Source organism: Scomber scombrus, chromosome 12 (assembly GCF_963691925.1).
Source record: "Scomber scombrus chromosome 12, fScoSco1.1, whole genome shotgun sequence".
Taxonomy (NCBI): Eukaryota; Metazoa; Chordata; class Actinopteri; order Scombriformes; family Scombridae; genus Scomber; species Scomber scombrus.
Genome location: NC_084981.1, coordinates 12,734,683 through 12,751,707, shown reverse-complemented (window position 1 = coordinate 12,751,707; position 17,025 = coordinate 12,734,683). Strand labels below are relative to the sequence as shown.

The 17,025-nt window shown below is 37.8% G+C and overlaps 1 protein-coding gene across 1 annotated transcript in view; it reads right to left on the bottom strand.

The window, feature by feature from the left end:
• eys (eyes shut homolog) overlaps positions 1–17,025 on the bottom strand; it is a gene marked incomplete at its 3' end in the record, with an annotated part of 165,495 nt that overhangs the window by 74,666 nt on the left and 73,804 nt on the right. The window contains 6 exon segments of the mRNA XM_062430919.1: positions 1,277–1,476; positions 1,890–1,968; positions 2,277–2,448; positions 8,784–8,929; positions 10,338–10,445; positions 10,956–11,052. Coding sequence (XP_062286903.1) covers positions 1,277–1,476; positions 1,890–1,968; positions 2,277–2,448; positions 8,784–8,929; positions 10,338–10,445; positions 10,956–11,052 — 802 coding nt within the window.

Below are 17,025 nucleotides of genomic sequence, written 5' to 3'. Positions count from 1 at the left end.
AAGGACACCAATACTACTCCTACAATTTCGCTTAGCTACAGTCCCCTTAGTAACTGCTCTCCAGTCTCAAACACAGCATATGCAGTTTACAAAAATAACAGTGCTATATTTCCTAAGGACATTGACTTCAGATAGAACACACACATATATATTTATATATATATATATATATATATATATATATATATATATATATTTATATATCAGATAGAACACACACATATATATTTATATATATGTGTGTTCTATCTGAAGTCAATGTATATATATACATATATACATATATACATATATATATATGTATAGAGGCACGACCGTCTATTTTGTTGGTTGACATGATGACTGTTGTTGGCATAAATTATCAGCTGTAGCTAGCCTGCTAATTGAGCTAATATTAATAGTCGGGTTCATAATTTTCAAGTGGATATTTTCCATAGTTAGTCTTTTTTTGTAAAAATGCTTCAGTGAAAAGATTGTATAAAAGAGGGAATTTGACACTAAAATGAGTTTGAAAGATAATGACTTGATTTGACTTATTTTGAAAGGTGAAGCTTCATATTGGCTTTAGATAAACTTTTAAATAGGCTACACTTCTGCATGGAAGGAGGGTTACATTGTATTGCTTACATTGTTTGTGCATTATGAAGGGAACTCTAAATGTTAATTATGAACAGGAGGAATGATTAGAACAAGAAAAAACATGTTTCAGTGGTCATTTGGGAACCTGACTTTTGTTTTAAGACAGACGGTGCGGCTGGGGAGGTGGAGGTTGAGCGGATTTTCCAGAAGATCAACGGGCAAGACACTGAATCCCAAATTGTTCCCGATGGTTGAGCCAGCAGTGTGTGAGTGTTTGTGAATGTGAATTAGATTTTATCCTGAGGAACCTGATGGCACCTTGTATGGCAGCCTCTGCCATCAGTGAATGAATGAGTGTGTTAATTGGGTGGATGTTGACATGTATTGTAAAGTGCTTTGAATGGTCAGAAGGCACTGTATAATTGTAATCCATTTACAATTTACCATTTCTTGGCCTTTGAAATGATTCTTGGTTACCACTGTAGATAGTAAACTAGTTAGCTGTACACTGTTCACTGAGGGAGGGGTTTAGTGTATATTCTACTGGGAAATCTAATTGACAATGACATTTAAACTATGCATCCAGGCAGCACTCAGTAAGATATGTTGTTTGAGTCAGGTCATAACATATGACTCCATCAAGGGATAATCCATTTCTTCAAAACAATGAATGCCTTTAAATAATGGACCTACTCACATGCATGTAAAGTTTGATCCTTCACCATCAAGGCAGGTTGCTCCATTGAAACACAATGAGACGTTAAAAGCAGCCTCTTTGCACACGTCTATGTCAGTCTCACAGGTTTTCCCTGTGTAACCGTCCTGACAGAAGCAGGCGTATTTATCAGTGAGATCCACACAAGAGCCTCCATTCAAACACGGACTGGAAGCACAGTCCTGTAAATGAAGACATCAAATATACAGCAGTGAACCATCGTGCCAGAAATACAGAACATTGTGACAACCAGAGCAGCAAGATGCATGCTTTTACAATCTAGAAATGTGGTTTAAATAAATAGGAAAAAACTAACTAACTAACTAATGCTCAAACAGACCTTGTAAACAACTCAATGTTTTATCTCTAGAGTGCAGCTGAAGCTGTTCTGGGTTTAAATCAATTAGGAATTAGACTAAGCAATTTATTTTAATCAGGTATTTGTACAATGCTTACATGATCCTGGTAGTTCAATTGACTTATCTTTTAGAAAAATCAATAGAGTTAGTGATACCAAAGACCACACAAAGATTACAAAACTCTCCTGACATTCCTCTTGAACATCCAGCAGGTTTTTTAATTAACATCAACTCACATCAATGTTTGTTTCACATCTGATGCCAGTCCATCCCGATTCACAAAGACAGAGGTATGCATGTAATCCATCCTCACAGCTAAAAAGGACAAAACAGATGGGATCAAAATGAATTAATCAAACTCATTTCATAAAAAGAACTAAAAACCATTCATATATGAAGGTCTCTCACTGCTGTACATAACATGCAGAACCCTCATCTTTTGAATTAATGAATATTTCCTCTTCAACAGAATTAATGACTATAATTTAGAGACAACGAAGACAACCTGTAAGTGCATCACATTAGCTTCTTACAACACATGACATATGTCTCCACTCAATGTGCTGGCAAGGAGTGTAATTAAAAATCATTTCTGTCTTATATGACAGAGAAAAAACATGTACCTCCCATGAAGGCAAGGCGCTGACAAGCATTCATCAATGTTGTCCTCACAGTTGAGTCCAATGAAGCCATCAGGACACAAGCAGTGGTATCGATTAGGTGCATCAATACATCTCCCACTATTTTGGCACGGGTTTGAATCGCACTCATTGATGTTAACTTCACACCATGCCCCTGGGAAATAAAGCATATTTTAGTAAGACATTACATATTTAACAACTTAATGGTATAATTTTAGTACTTCAGTAGTCAAACACTTTACAAAGACACACATAAAGAAAAAAATAATTAAGGCAAGGCAATGCAAGTTTATTTGAACAACAAGACTAACTGCTTTACATAAAAAAATAAAAGGCATCAAGATAAAATATAAAACATGACAACAGGATGTATTACTGCTGCTGGACAACATTTGACTCCTCTGTCAGGATTCCTCTGTCAATTTAACTGAGAGTAACTTCACTATGAAACAACAGTGCAACTCTACTTTTGGATCTGTGGAGATGTGACTACGCATGCTCAGGGTTGTGGTCCCATGTTTACACTGCTTTGTTAGTCTGACAAGCATAGAGGAATAAACAACTTTTTATTGCATTGAGGGAATATGTTCAGCATGGCACTTTTACGTGTTTTTAATAGTTTTTGGATGCAGTGGATACCTATGACAAAGATAGTTTACAGAATATTACGCTGTGACTACATAAACTTGTAAATTAACATTTGCTTTGTGTCTTTTAACAACAACAAAAAGAACAGCTTTATCCTTTAATGGTAACTATGGGGTATATATGCCCTTGTCAAGCTATGTAATGATTTTCTGCAAACCTGTATATCCCACCGACAATGTAAACTGCTTTGTCAGCATCATTCATTATTTTCAATAGATCTAAAGGAAGTGTTTCACATCCAGGTCACACTGCTTACTAGACTACTGATTTTCAACCGTTCCATCTTTTTACTAACATCAGTATGTTTTTTAAATTGCACTGTAGCTATAACCTTCACCGCAAGTAATTCAGATTCTTAAGCCGCGGATATCACACTGCAGCTTTAGCGTCTTGTAGCTACCTTGATTCATTTGAAGCTGCACAAGGACATTTATTTTTATGTTCAGAAAAGTTACAAATCTGGCTGAACTAAGGAGCATCCCATACATTCAAACTGAGATCATTTTTGCCCTGTTTGACATTAGTAAATCCAGCTCTGTACACTTCTCTTTATCATATCTAATATATTTATGGAGTTTTCAACAAAGATTTTCACACAGATACATAAAACCTCGTACATGACTGAATAATGGGATAAACATCAACAGAGGTAGTAATGATTCTAAGACATGATAGTAGTATCAGCAATAATATAACATAAATAACAAAATCAAAATATAAGAATATGTCTAATCTATTTACTCTACTTCTAATCTCTACATTTAGGAGACAATAACATACTTGACACATTGTGTGCTACTAGTGTAGGGTCTGTACACTCTTCTATCCACACAGAGTGATGAATCAAAATTTGAGGGGCAATACTGGTTTTAGTCATGAAACTACACCTACTGTATTCTTTACATTATTTCCAACCATTGTCCAAATCATATACTAGAAAACTACACGACCACAAGTTATGAAATGTAAAGATTTACAACAAATTGCATCACAGTAAATAATTCACCACTTTCATCTTAAGAGAAATATTGTGCGATTCGAGAATGATTGACTCATAATAACTGCTGTTATGTGTCAAAAGGTATGCATTGATCTGAATCCAAGGGACAAATAATAGGCAAACGTGATTGCTGTGAAAATGAAAATGTGCTGTTCAGCAGATGAGTTTTTCTCTAGTGGATTACAATCTCAAGCTAGTTTCAAATTGCTGTAAAATAACCCAAAAAGAAGAAGAAAAACTTGCAGTTGATAGATAATAAACTGCCACCAGTATGGTCCTGTAAGAGCAAGATACTGTCTTCTAAACAGCAGCAAGCGTTCTGTCCAGATAAAGCTGCCTCACCAACATGACATGTTTTTCCTCTCTGGTCTTTTTAGTAACCTTTTGATATAAAGTGATCACAGACTTACATGAGTGTGCTGTGTGCATTTCATTGGCATTGCATTAAAGGATTTCTGGCTTCTGTAGCTCAATTTTTATTTTTATTTTTTTTAAACATCAGGGTTACTTCTTGCTCACATAATATTCCTCTTTTACTAACATACCTTAAATGATTCTAATGAAAAGGATTTGTTTGAGACACGTTATTCAAAGTGGCGTTCAATTGTCTCATTAATATGTTGGACACTTTGTTCGTTTATTAAAAGAGAAGCATCATTTAGGTTCTTGTCAGACATTTTACAGAAAGTTGACCTTTGATAAACTGAAAAAAAATAATTGCAAGATTAATCACGACTGAAAATTATATTTTGTTATTTTTTTCAATATTCTTTTCTTCAGTCTGACCCTGTAATAACAGTAACAAATATCCTGCCACGAATTGATAACGGATGAAAACTCAGGCAAGTTATTGTATAAATAATCATGTTTAAGACATTAGATTGTTCCTACAGTATATAGTAAAATGACTGGAGGTGAATACATTTCAATAAATGGTTATCCTGGTTACAGTGAATAATCCACAACACATGCCATCAGCAGTTTTCATGGGGACTGCAGTATGTTCTCTAACTGTTCAGGGAGCTGTGTAGATTGTGTCTCTGTAAATACTTTGTGATTGTTTCTAATTTTTCACTGCTGTAAGCACCACAGACACAATTACTTCAACACTGAGGAGAAAGCAGAAAACTCATAGGTGGAAGTCTCAAACCTGGTTAAATAAAACTAAAGCTATCTGCCTAGCTGCGCACTAGTGAAGCAAATTGTGATTTGGGTGAATTGACACTTTTAACGTTAAATCACTTTAAACTTATCGAACAAACAATTAAGCAGATGAATTATTGATCACAAATAAGCTGGAAAAAGGCTTAGTATAAGTGTGTAATGTATTAATTACATATACACGTATATATACTGTATACAGCTCAATAAAAGAACATAGAGTAGGCTGCAACCCCTTCCAATTTTCCTAAGAGGACTCAGTGACAAGCAGCACTGAATTAATGGAAAAGTGTGTCACATACTGTAAGCACTGATGCTACTTACAGCTGTATACAGTTCCATGTATACGTAGGCACAATCCTCCATGCAAAATCATACTGCACCAAATGTGCCCACTCAAAGGTGACAAGTGAATTATCCTCGAAACAACTGACATCTTCACTGGCCATCAGAAACACTACGTCTCAAGATTGGTTAAGTAAGTCAGCTTTATTCAGAGAGTTAATGTTATTCATTATTTATGCAGATCTCACAAAAAATAGCAACAAGATCACAGAAAAAAATGAAGGGGAGGAGAGAGTTCAAGCTGTGAAGGAAATACCAGATAAGAGAAACTGTCAAAACGAGTCTCCCTCCTGCCAACAAATCAGAACACAAGTTGGGAAAACACACCGATGACAGCAGGTACTGCATCAGTGAGATTAACACAAATCACTACTTTGACAGTGGAATTAAAACATAAATGAATAGGTCACAGTTAATGCTATAACAATGCATTTCTGCGATGTTTCTTCCAAAAGTGGTAAAAAAAAAAGATTATTTACCAACCCCCCGAAATCTGAGACATCCAGGAATGGAAAGATGAAAAATGATGACTGACCGATAGTTAATCATTTGGTAGCTTTACATCTTCACAAAGGGAGCAGGAATTTATTTACTGCCTTCTCTGTTTTATCATGAAAGAGAATAAATAACCTGTCTTTAGTGTACACAACATCTATCATGTTCTCTCGTTACAGGAAGTTAAGCGATTACTTTCTTGTGTCAAACTGATGACTCGTTTTTATTTAGCCAATAGGAAAACTATACCGCAGACGGGAAATTCACAGTTGCAGTATGACTGCAAAGGTTGCAAACAATCCTTTAAATACTAAGTTAAGATACAGGGTTGCAATACAAAAAAGAGCTATGAATAGTGTAATACTGGAAGAGTGATGCAGGAAACTGAGCCATATTTGAAAAAAAAAAAAAAAAAAAATAGTAAGCTATAGTTTGAAAAAGAAAAATCTGTTGTTTTCTCTCAAGTCTATGTCATATCCGCAATACACAATACAAAAATGAGTCATAAAAGGATATCTTATCTGAAATCAAGACAACTAGATTGTGTCCTTAGAATACAAACCCACTGCTTTCTCAGCACATGCTGATACTCTACTTCTGTTTCTGTGAATATGTTTCATAAATTACAAGTACTAAGCCCTAATAACACATGTATCATTTATTCTGTATCAGAAAAAGTGACAACTGCTTCAATCCTCAATCGATCCAATGAAAAAGAAATCAATTGAAAGTATTTGTGCAAACATTAAAACAAATGTATGCTACATCTCTAAAGCAGCAGACCTCTGCAGAGGCTCTGTGGAAAAGATGAGAATAACCACTTAATTTTATTTATCGAGTTGATGGAGCAAAAGGCAGAATTTACTAGGGCCTTAACAGCGGTGTGAAGGCCGGAACATCATCCTCCAACAATGTGCTGACTCTGGACGCTGTAACAATGTGCTGATTGCACTGGACTATCACTCAAGGGAACATGCTCCTTAATGATGGGTGAAGAAGAGAAAACAGAAGGTGACGAATAGTGTGCTTATACCGTGATTTATATAAACAAGATCACCCATTAATCATGTCAGTGTAATGACTTCTGACCTCAGTACAGCTCCTCTGTACTGTATGGCTAAGTAATACATTGGGATTTCAGAGCTGTTTAAACAAAACGCCCTAAATAATGATCAGGTAGCTGAGATCTACTGTAGACAGCTGCCTAGACTGCCTTACCGCATGATTTATACTATTTTTCAAGCGCCGATATGACACATGGAGAACAAAATGTATACGGAAAACACAAAGCAAAAGCAATGAGTATTTATATTTATTAATTAATTGACTTGCTGTGAAGTGAGAAACGCAAGATAAAAAGATAAAAAAATGTGCTTCCTCAATCTTCCCTCTAAATGGGTCATACAGACTTTTAAAAAAGGGGTAAAATGATGATAAAAGCTGTTGTGTCAGAAATGTGTATGAAACATTCAACCGTTTAGCACTCAAACATGTTATACTGTAAAAAGCTTTAAAATATCCATCAATTCAGAAAAGAAAGGGTAATATTCAGAGCTTTTAGACAACTTCTTAGTTGTTGTTAGTAGTGCATGCATATAGACACACAGAAACTCGCAGATTTCTGCAGAGGAGCAGACTGACTGACTCACTAACCAACAACCAGGAAAAAAATCCAATACGGAAGGTGGAAATGAAGTGTCATTATAGCTTTATCACATCCACGAGAGTAAGCAGATATAGCACTAGACCGATTTATTAGTAAGCAGCTTCAACTGTTACAGTCAGAATGAGTTTTGGCATTCGATATGCAAAAAAAAAACCCAAAAAACCCTTGACTTTCCTGATGGCTGAAGAAAATAATATGATAATACCATCAAGTGACACAACGAGTTACAGTATTTCAGTGACAGAAGAGATGACGCGTCATACCATCAAGGCAGAATAACATTTCAATCAGTTCCAATCAGACTGCAGAAATATGATGTGATGAATCACCCTAAAATAACAAATTTGGTATTAAAACAGAAAATAGCAAGAACATACACACAGCAAGTAAAACTCTGTTGTTATTTGTGTTTTTTTGAAAAGTTGTAATGCTGTTACACGTGTTACTAGAGCAAATATTTTGTATGAGTTCTAGTTGGTTTGAGCCAGTCCAAACTGTATCCTCTGGCCGCTTGCTCTCTTGGGGAACCCTGTTTCCTCAGATGAGCTTAGAGCAACAGAAAAAGTAATGACTTGTACTATGCCGTGCGTAGGCCTAATAATAAAAGCTGCTTCTGTGGGAATTGGGCCATGCGTGTCAGGTTCTGCTCTCCAGAGTAGCAATACCTCAGAGATTTCCCCCCTCTCTCAACTGGGGAAGGATAAATTGATGATACAGTGTGGAAGACAAATGAAATTAATCTTCCCAGTACCTGACAGGCATCGGCTTTAGATAGTGCGAACACACACATACACACACACACACAGATGCGCGCTAAAATAGCTCGATACCCGTCTGGGTGGAAAATAAGACAAATGGATTGAAGTAAAACAACAATAGTGTTCTGAGACTAAATAGGCTGATGAAATGAAATAAAGGCAGCTAACAGACACTGAAAGTTTTCATCAGATAAAACAGGTGACATGAATTTATCTCTTGTTAGCTTTGCTGAAAAGCAGGCACTGTATCTTGCAGAGGCAGGCAGGCTAATTAAAAGCAAGCATTGTGGAGCAGTTTTTTACACTAAGCCAGATCTGTGTCAGAGTTGCCTCAATAGCGAGCGGCCGCAGCAGTCATGATAAGCTTTTTAGACTCTCATATTGATCTTCATGTCACCTAAGGGCAAAAGAGCTACCTGAGTATCCAGGACGACAGACACACTTGAAGCCCCCGGGCTTGTTGATACAGATGCCCTCGTGTAAGCAAGGTGAAACTTCGCACTCATTCACATCCAGGTCACAGAGCGTTCCAAAATAACCAGGAGGGCAAACACAGTGGAACCTGAGGAAGATGTGATAACACTCAATCATTAAGAAAGAAAGCAAAATCCAGTAAAGACCAATGTGACAAACAGGAAATACAGCAGACTTTTATGCTTAGTTCTTCACCTTTAAAATAAAACAGAATGTTGTTTTTTTTTTTTCAGTAAACCGGCACACTCTTGCAGAAACGATGTGTGGTCCAATTAATTGGAGAAAACAGCGCTCCAGACAAACTTAGGTGCAGATTAAGAAATATTTTTCATCCTCAAACTGACCGCAGCTTCTTACACAAAGTTTAACAATATGACAGCAATTAAGTTTCCCAGTGCGTAACTTAATTTGGATTATATTTGATGACTTATTACTGAAGAGAAGAGTTTAATATGTCAAATAATGTTGTTTACTAAATTCAAATCCCTCTCCCCGGCTGCCGTTGACCACACACCTCTGTGGAGATGGTTATCCTGTTTGTGGGTAAACATATAATTAGACAACTCTCTGCTAAAATCAAAACTAGATGTGTAATAAGTAAAGCATCATTTTTAACATTACATCTAATTTATATTGTCATGTGGCATTACAGAACCGGTCTGAGACATTATTGTCATAACAATTTACCTTTTCTTTATTGCATCTGGTATAGTGCGTCACTGCCCTCTGACACTCTGAGCAAATTGTAAATTACAAACAGATCAGATGTATTATTTTTCATTAAAATCATTGATGAGAGGACACAACCTGACCGTTTCACAAATGACTTGAGTGGAAGGATGGGTGAATATAAGGCAGTACGGGCTCAGTGAGTACACTGTCTGATTCATCACCACAGTACAGATGGTCTTGTTCAGCTTGTTGGGTCAGGGAGATGGAGATAGCGGAGCATGTATTGCTTGTGGTGGGCAGCGAGGTTAGAGCACACCTGATGTGAACTCCCTGGACTGTGCAATCAGGGGAGTGCTCTGAGCAGGGCCAGGTCACATGAGAGCAAAATCATGACGGGAGACAAACTGGAGACAAACCATTTAGGACTCAAATTGGCCCTGGGACTTCTCTACCCATCTGTCCGACTAAGCCTAGAAGCCCCGGGGCTCCCATTAAGCACAGCAGAGAGAAGCACCAGTGGAGTCAAGCCCAATCTAGATACATGATGTGTTCCTGCTGAATTTGCTCTCTGTCTTTAGAATAGCAGCTTATGTGTGTCAAGGATGAAGAAAGGCTTGTTATATAAACTGGAACACTTTGAAGAGGAACACCACAACCTTGTGTGTTTTCTTTGGAGAACGGTTTTGTTCATTCGCCTTTCAAAACAAACTCAGGAAATGAACTATGCCTGGCCTTTACTGATATCTGCCATTTTTGGTAAAGCACAGAGTGAATAAAGGCTAAGGTAAAAAAGTAAAGCAAAAAGGAGTTCTGTTCATACTTACTTGTTCACAAGGTCTTGACAAACGCCGCCATGGAGGCAAGGGTTTGATGCACACTCATTGATGTCTTCCTCACAGTGAAGGCCAGAAAATCCCATCTTACAATCACAGCTGGAAGAGAAAAATCACTAATATTGATATTTTGCCTCACTTGGAAAATAGAAGATCTATCTCCTACTGGCACACGAACAAACTGAAAAAAATCAATAGGAATTTAATGATATTAATTACGCATCATTTAGTCTGATTGCACATACAGTACAGTACCATAGGTCTGTTTAACTGAACCTAAAGCCAGTGTAATGTATGTGTAATGCATGACAAGAGCAATTAAAGCTGTTTTTCTTTTTCCTTTGTTGGAGACTGTTAACAGTATTTCAACACGAATTGGTACGTAGCTAGATCTATAAAATACATTTGGGGATGGGCCATGAGCTCAGAACAAATATATTAGCTTAGGCTAATCTTTTATCAAAATTACAGTAAAATGGCCAGAAACCTGTGCAAGAAATGAAGGCTGCTGGTACTGCTGGATTCACTAACGTTTACAATCCAGAGCAAGAAAGTCCGCAAATGTGCCTCTTAAGAAATGAAAAACTGGTTATGGATAAAACTCTTTACCTGTAACCGTTGACCTGGTCCACACAGTCACCCTGATTTTGGCATGGATTGGAACTGCACTCATTGGTGTCAATTTCACACCAACTTCCTTCAAATCCTGAAAGATAGATGAGATGGTCATGGATCAGCAAGCCCCACTACATCTTGAAAACGTCAAGGCCGATGATAACAAAGGCCCCAGTGAATGCCATTTTAATGGAACTAGTAGCCCCTGTAGCATATCTCATCTTCCAGCTCTCAGCACTCACTGTTTCCCCTCTGAGAGTGTGTAAGTCTAATAATACTTTAGTGCCACAGACAGATTGGTCTGAGGGTTAGTGGTTTGGGGTTTGGGAGGTTTGTGTCTGTGAGCGTGAATGGGTGTATGTGTCTGTGCGTGTGAGAAAAAATCCAGCGAGTATGGGGACATCTTGTTAAGTTACGGTAAGAGGGAGAGGCTAAACCCAAGAGCTCTTTTGCCCTTGTTCATTAGGGGGTTGAGGGGCAGGATGGCTAAGCAGATCAGCATGGATGTTTTGTTGTACTTTTGAAGGCAGCCTGGGAGCTTGTTCTGCCTGCTGGAGGTATTCCTCTCGTGATTGGTCTTGGTCTGGTCCATAAGATGTTTTTTCTTTCAGACTACATGACTTACTTTTATGATATACACATTAAAGAATAAAAAAAAAGTCAATAAAACCCCTGATGCACCATTGAGTCTCTGCATTCAGTGACTGCTCTTGTCATTTCAGCTGTCATGGAATGAACAATGATACAGAGACACCATTTACTGTATAACACCACCATCAAACTCTTTTTGAAACTCTAAGCACAGTGTACTACTGTGTTGTCCCTGCAGAGCACCATCTGCCGAACATAATTAAAAGGGATTCAAACATGTTTCAAAGGGTTAATAAAAGTAGTTTATAATGAGCATTAGTGCCGCTATTGTTTTCCTTTTCTCATTATGTTATTCCAGCTGCTTCAAGTTGGAGTTATATATTTTTGAACTACAGTTTAAAGGGTTTTGCTTTGTTTAGCTCTTAATTCTCAGCTGCAATATGTTTAACACAAGGATGTATAAGCTGTTTTTTGAGACAAGCAGTCACATGCAGTTAAATCTAGCTGTTAATATAGCTCAATATGAAGAAATCTTTTATGTAATATTATATTCTTCTTTTTAAGGTATAAGTACCATGTATTAGTATTTTTTTCCCTTTTTATTAAGGTTACTATAGAAGCATGATATTTGCCTATATGTAATGCTGCGAAGAATCAAGATAGATCAGTGTGTAAAACTAACGGGAACAGTGATATTTGTCATTTTGGTGCTTTCAAAATCTAGCGCACAGAGCAGCTGGCAGAAAATGATATAGATAATAAATGTAAATGCAGATAGATGCAACAATTGTCAGCTGTTATTTGTTGTTTGCATTTCAGTGGGATGAAACTTGGCACTTACATAACAGATAAAGTGTTGTTGAATAGCAAATGTCTATAAATGAAGCACTCCATCACTGCACATGTTTAATCAGATGAACAAACTATATTGTATATCATTATGTTTAAAATGAAGAATGACATTTTGCAATACAACCAGAGTGATGATACTGGAAAACAAAGATACCATGGCGACACTGACACAGCTATGTGCATCCTGGGACAAGAGAATGAGAGGGAATCCACGAGACCACAGAGAGCACAGAGCATCTGGTGAATTATGGGACAGCCCAGGTTTCCCAAGCTGGGCTGTCAGTCAAAGCAATGGTGGGGCACCTAGGGGACTATTTCGAATGTCACCGCAATGTAATGCATCTTCTGCCACTGAGTAGTGACTGGAGGCTTCTCTTTGACAGAGTACAGAGAGGGATACCCAAGGCGCAAGCTCACATAGTCATTCCATCATCTGGCAGGAGCTACAGTATGTGATCACTGCTCCTGCCAGTGAATGTCTCCAAGGAGAAGAAATTGTGGGTAATCCCCAGTGGATAGTGAACTAACTTTGATGGACGCTTCAATTGAAATATGAGTGATGTCTTCATTTTGAGAGTATGAATTTGATTTGGACTGCTACATTTGTAGTCTCCTTATCAAAGTTGCTGTCAGTCTGAGGTAACAATTGCTAAAAGGGGGCTCATTTAAAATTCTATTGCTGTTAAAATTATATTGCTGACCGACAGACATAATATCTATTATATCTGTCGGTCTTTGTCTGTGGTGTCATCTGTGTGCTGTCATACACCAAGTCTAAGACATCGCTGATCGGTGAATCGGTGTATTATTTTCATGCTGACAACAAATTCACCATTCCAGGTTTCTGTCAGCAACTTCATGTTGCTTTCTGAACTTCCAAGTTTAAATTTTGACTAACTACAACTTTTCTAGTTTGTAAGTCCCAATCAGTGTTTTATTTTAAATTACACAACATAGTCCACAAATGCAAAACCCCACTTATATTCTTTAGAGTTGGACATGGGTGTGCATTGGCATTTAAAAGTCAGACCTCTACTCTAATCATAACACCATTATTAGGACAATGAGTGTCATGTTTAGTAAAGGTTTTTATCAAATTAAGCATAACACTCAAAAAAGTCTAATGGGGCAGATGGAGTTAAGCGAGCTCTATTAAGCTCTCAAGATAAGATAAAATTAGCTTTTATTGCCTCCCTTTGGACAAATTTATCTTAGGCATTCAAGAGAGCACAGGTGACAAAGCAGAACACAGCTGACGCAGAAGCACAAAGCCTCTCCATATACACACAATATATCTGTACACACATGTACAATCAAACTACAGTTAACGCACTATCACACACAGATCCATATCCTTTTTTTTTTTTTTTTAGCTTCACTGCATTGGCTTCCCATAAAATCAAGAATAGAATTTAAAATCCTTCTCCTCACTTTTAAAGCTCTTAATGGTCAGGCTCCATCATACCTTAAAGAGCTTATAGTACCCTATGTACCTACCAGAACACTGCGCTCCCAGAACGCAGGCCTACTTATGGTACCTAGTATCTCTAAAAGTAGAATGGGAGGCAGAGCCTTCAGTTATCAGGCTCCTCTCCTGTGGAACCATCTCCCAGATTCGGTCCGGAGGGCAGACACACTCTCTACTTTTAATAGTAGGCTAAAAACTTTCCTTTTTGATAAAGCTTATAGTTAGCCAGCTCCTAGTTTATGCTGCTACAGGCTTAGACTGCCGGGGGACTCCTACCTCCATGATGCACTGAGCTCCTCTCTCCTCCTCTCTCTCTCTCTATCCATCCATCTATATCCAATAACATTCATGCACTATTAATGCATTCAGTAACCTACACTTCTTCCCCGGAGTTGTCTGTGCTTTCTCATCTCACAGGCAATCTGGGCCTGTACACGACCGGATGACAGATTCCAGTCCCGGACCTTCTAGCTTCAATGTTTATTTTCAATGTGCTTCTCTCTCTCTCCTATTCTTCCTCTCTCTCCCCTCTACCCCAACCGGTCGAGGCAGATGGCCGCCCACTTTGAGCCTGGTTCTGCCTGAGGTTTCTTCCTGTTAAAAGGGAGTTTTTTCTTGCCATTGTCGCTAAATGCTTGCTCATGTGGGAATGTTGGGTCTCTTTAAAATTAAAACCTGAAGAGTACGGTTTAGAACCTGCTCTATGTGTAAAGTGCCTTGAGATAACTTTGTTGTGATTTGGCGCTATACAAATAAAGATTGATTGATTGATTGATATAAACCATAACATACACATCAGGAATATTACACAATGTCTTACACCAAGATATTGCACATTCTACCCCATTAAGAGCTGTAACGTTTCACCCGTCCCCCCACTTCATCTCTTACTTTTCAGTAGTTTGATTGATAGTGGAACTAAGGACAATTTATACCTGTTCAACTTATAGTTTATAAGTTTATAGGTTAAAGGTTTATAACCTTTAACTTTTGCCAGAAGGCATTAGCTCATACTCTTTGTGAAGGCTATGGTTTGGGTCACAGGTAATTTTAAGGCTCTGCCTCCTCACTGTGTCCTCAAATATCTCCTGAAGAGAAGATGGGGGCAGCTTGCCAATTATTTTTCCAGCCTTTCTGATCAGGTTTTTGAGTTTAATGGACTAGCAACTGATTAAACTGGGCTGTGGTCACCTTGGATGAAAGACCAGTGTTTTTAACATAAGGTTGTGCCCCTTACACACTGCACAAGCTTTTCTATCTCTTACTTACACATAACAATGTCTGGATCTGTCAGTACACTGAGTATAGCTTATCAGAAAACCTGATAATATAGTTGTCTGTGTACTGGTTTGTACCATCATTTGTATATAATATGAAAAGAAGGGGGGAGCTAACACAGCCTTGTGGAGCTTCAGGACGAATAGCCTGTATCTCAGTGAGAACTTAGCTGACTTTAACCTGCTGTTATCTTCCTATGACAAATGTAAACTGCTATCTGATTAAGGGTTAACCTCCATCTGTTTCAGCTTGTTTACAGGGTCTGGAGAATATAGAATTGAATGCTGAGCTAGTCCATAGACATTAGTCTAGCATAAGCTGTAGGATTTTCAAGGTACTTTAGAATAAAGTTATGTTTAGAGCATCATCCTGCCTGTACCATCTTTATAAGAAAACTCGTAGGGGTCTAAAAGATGTACAACTCACTTTGTACAGTAAGTTCCCTACCATAACGCATTCAAGTGATTTCATCACTATTTATGTCAGTGTTACCAGTCTAAAAACATTATTTCCAATTTTCCCATATTGTAAGAATGCTACATGTATCGCTGGAACAGAGGGCTACAGGGTCATATCTTCTGCAAAATTGTTTTAAAAGGGTCAGTGTTTAGGATTTAGTGGCAACTAAAGCGAGGTTGCAGGTTGCAACCAACTGAATACATCTCCACCTGCAGTGGACCTCTCTAGAGACAGTGTCTTGTTTGTTAATTCCGTGCTACTGTAGAAACATGGCAGCCTCGTTGAAAGGGGACCCAAACCCTGAAGGGCTCATTCTTTCATTCAAAGGTAACAAAAACACAGAAATTCTGATTCTCATGAGATTATACACTAATTAAAACACTTATTTATATTATATTCCATTTCTGCCAAGTCCATTCCTCTAGATGCCACTACATTTTACACATTGCACCTTTAAGAAGAGTAGCCAAAATGTCCACCGGCCTTATTAGTGTGCACCTTCTTAAAAACCTTCTCCACAGCATTTGGATCAATTACTATTCCATCCTGTGTTGGATCATATGTCAATGTAATTGAGAAGAAATACTTTCCTATTTGTTATGTTTTATATGCTACCCTTCAGCCATTATTTATTATTATCAAATTAACTATGGATAAAAGGTTTATCTACTACATCATTTTTGGTCTACAAAAATGGACACAACCTTGGCTCAAGAGAACACATTACCAATTATGTGCAACAAACAACTTAATTAAGGCAATTCAAATTAAATATGTATTGATATGATCTGATTTCTCTGTCCACAGACAAATCAGATATCAAATTAGGCATCATAGCTTTGTTTCTTATAATCATGCAGTACAGCAAGCTTGTGAGTCCTTCACATGTACTGACCAAAAAGTGGGTTACTTGAGTCAGTGGGTTAAGAATAGAAATCTCTTTGCATGTAAACACAACCAATGCAGCCAATTTACCCCACTGCTACACACCTGCACCACCTCTTAAGCACCGCTAATGATTCTAACCTCTTTATCACAGTGGTGTGCTAGTACTTAACCACCGCTACACTCTGTCTAGAACAATGCTCACAGCTCATTTTCAAACATAGTGCTTTACCAGACACTGTTTACTTGTACTATATTTTACTTGGTATAACATAATTGCTGCCAATGTTTGATCCCCCTTTTTCTGAAAATATTCAAACACATATCTATATTATTTGTCTGGAAAAAAAAAAAGTTTCCCCCCTCCTCCCTAATTCTAACTCTGACGGTGACCATCCATTGTTGTTGATTTGGAAAAGCACACATACGGTAAAACCAGAAATCTGCTAAATGTACAAAGGGAGGGCAGTGAAAGGAAAGAGCCATGTGGAACAGCCTGGGGGCATGTGTTCTCTCAGAGGTCTGCACAAA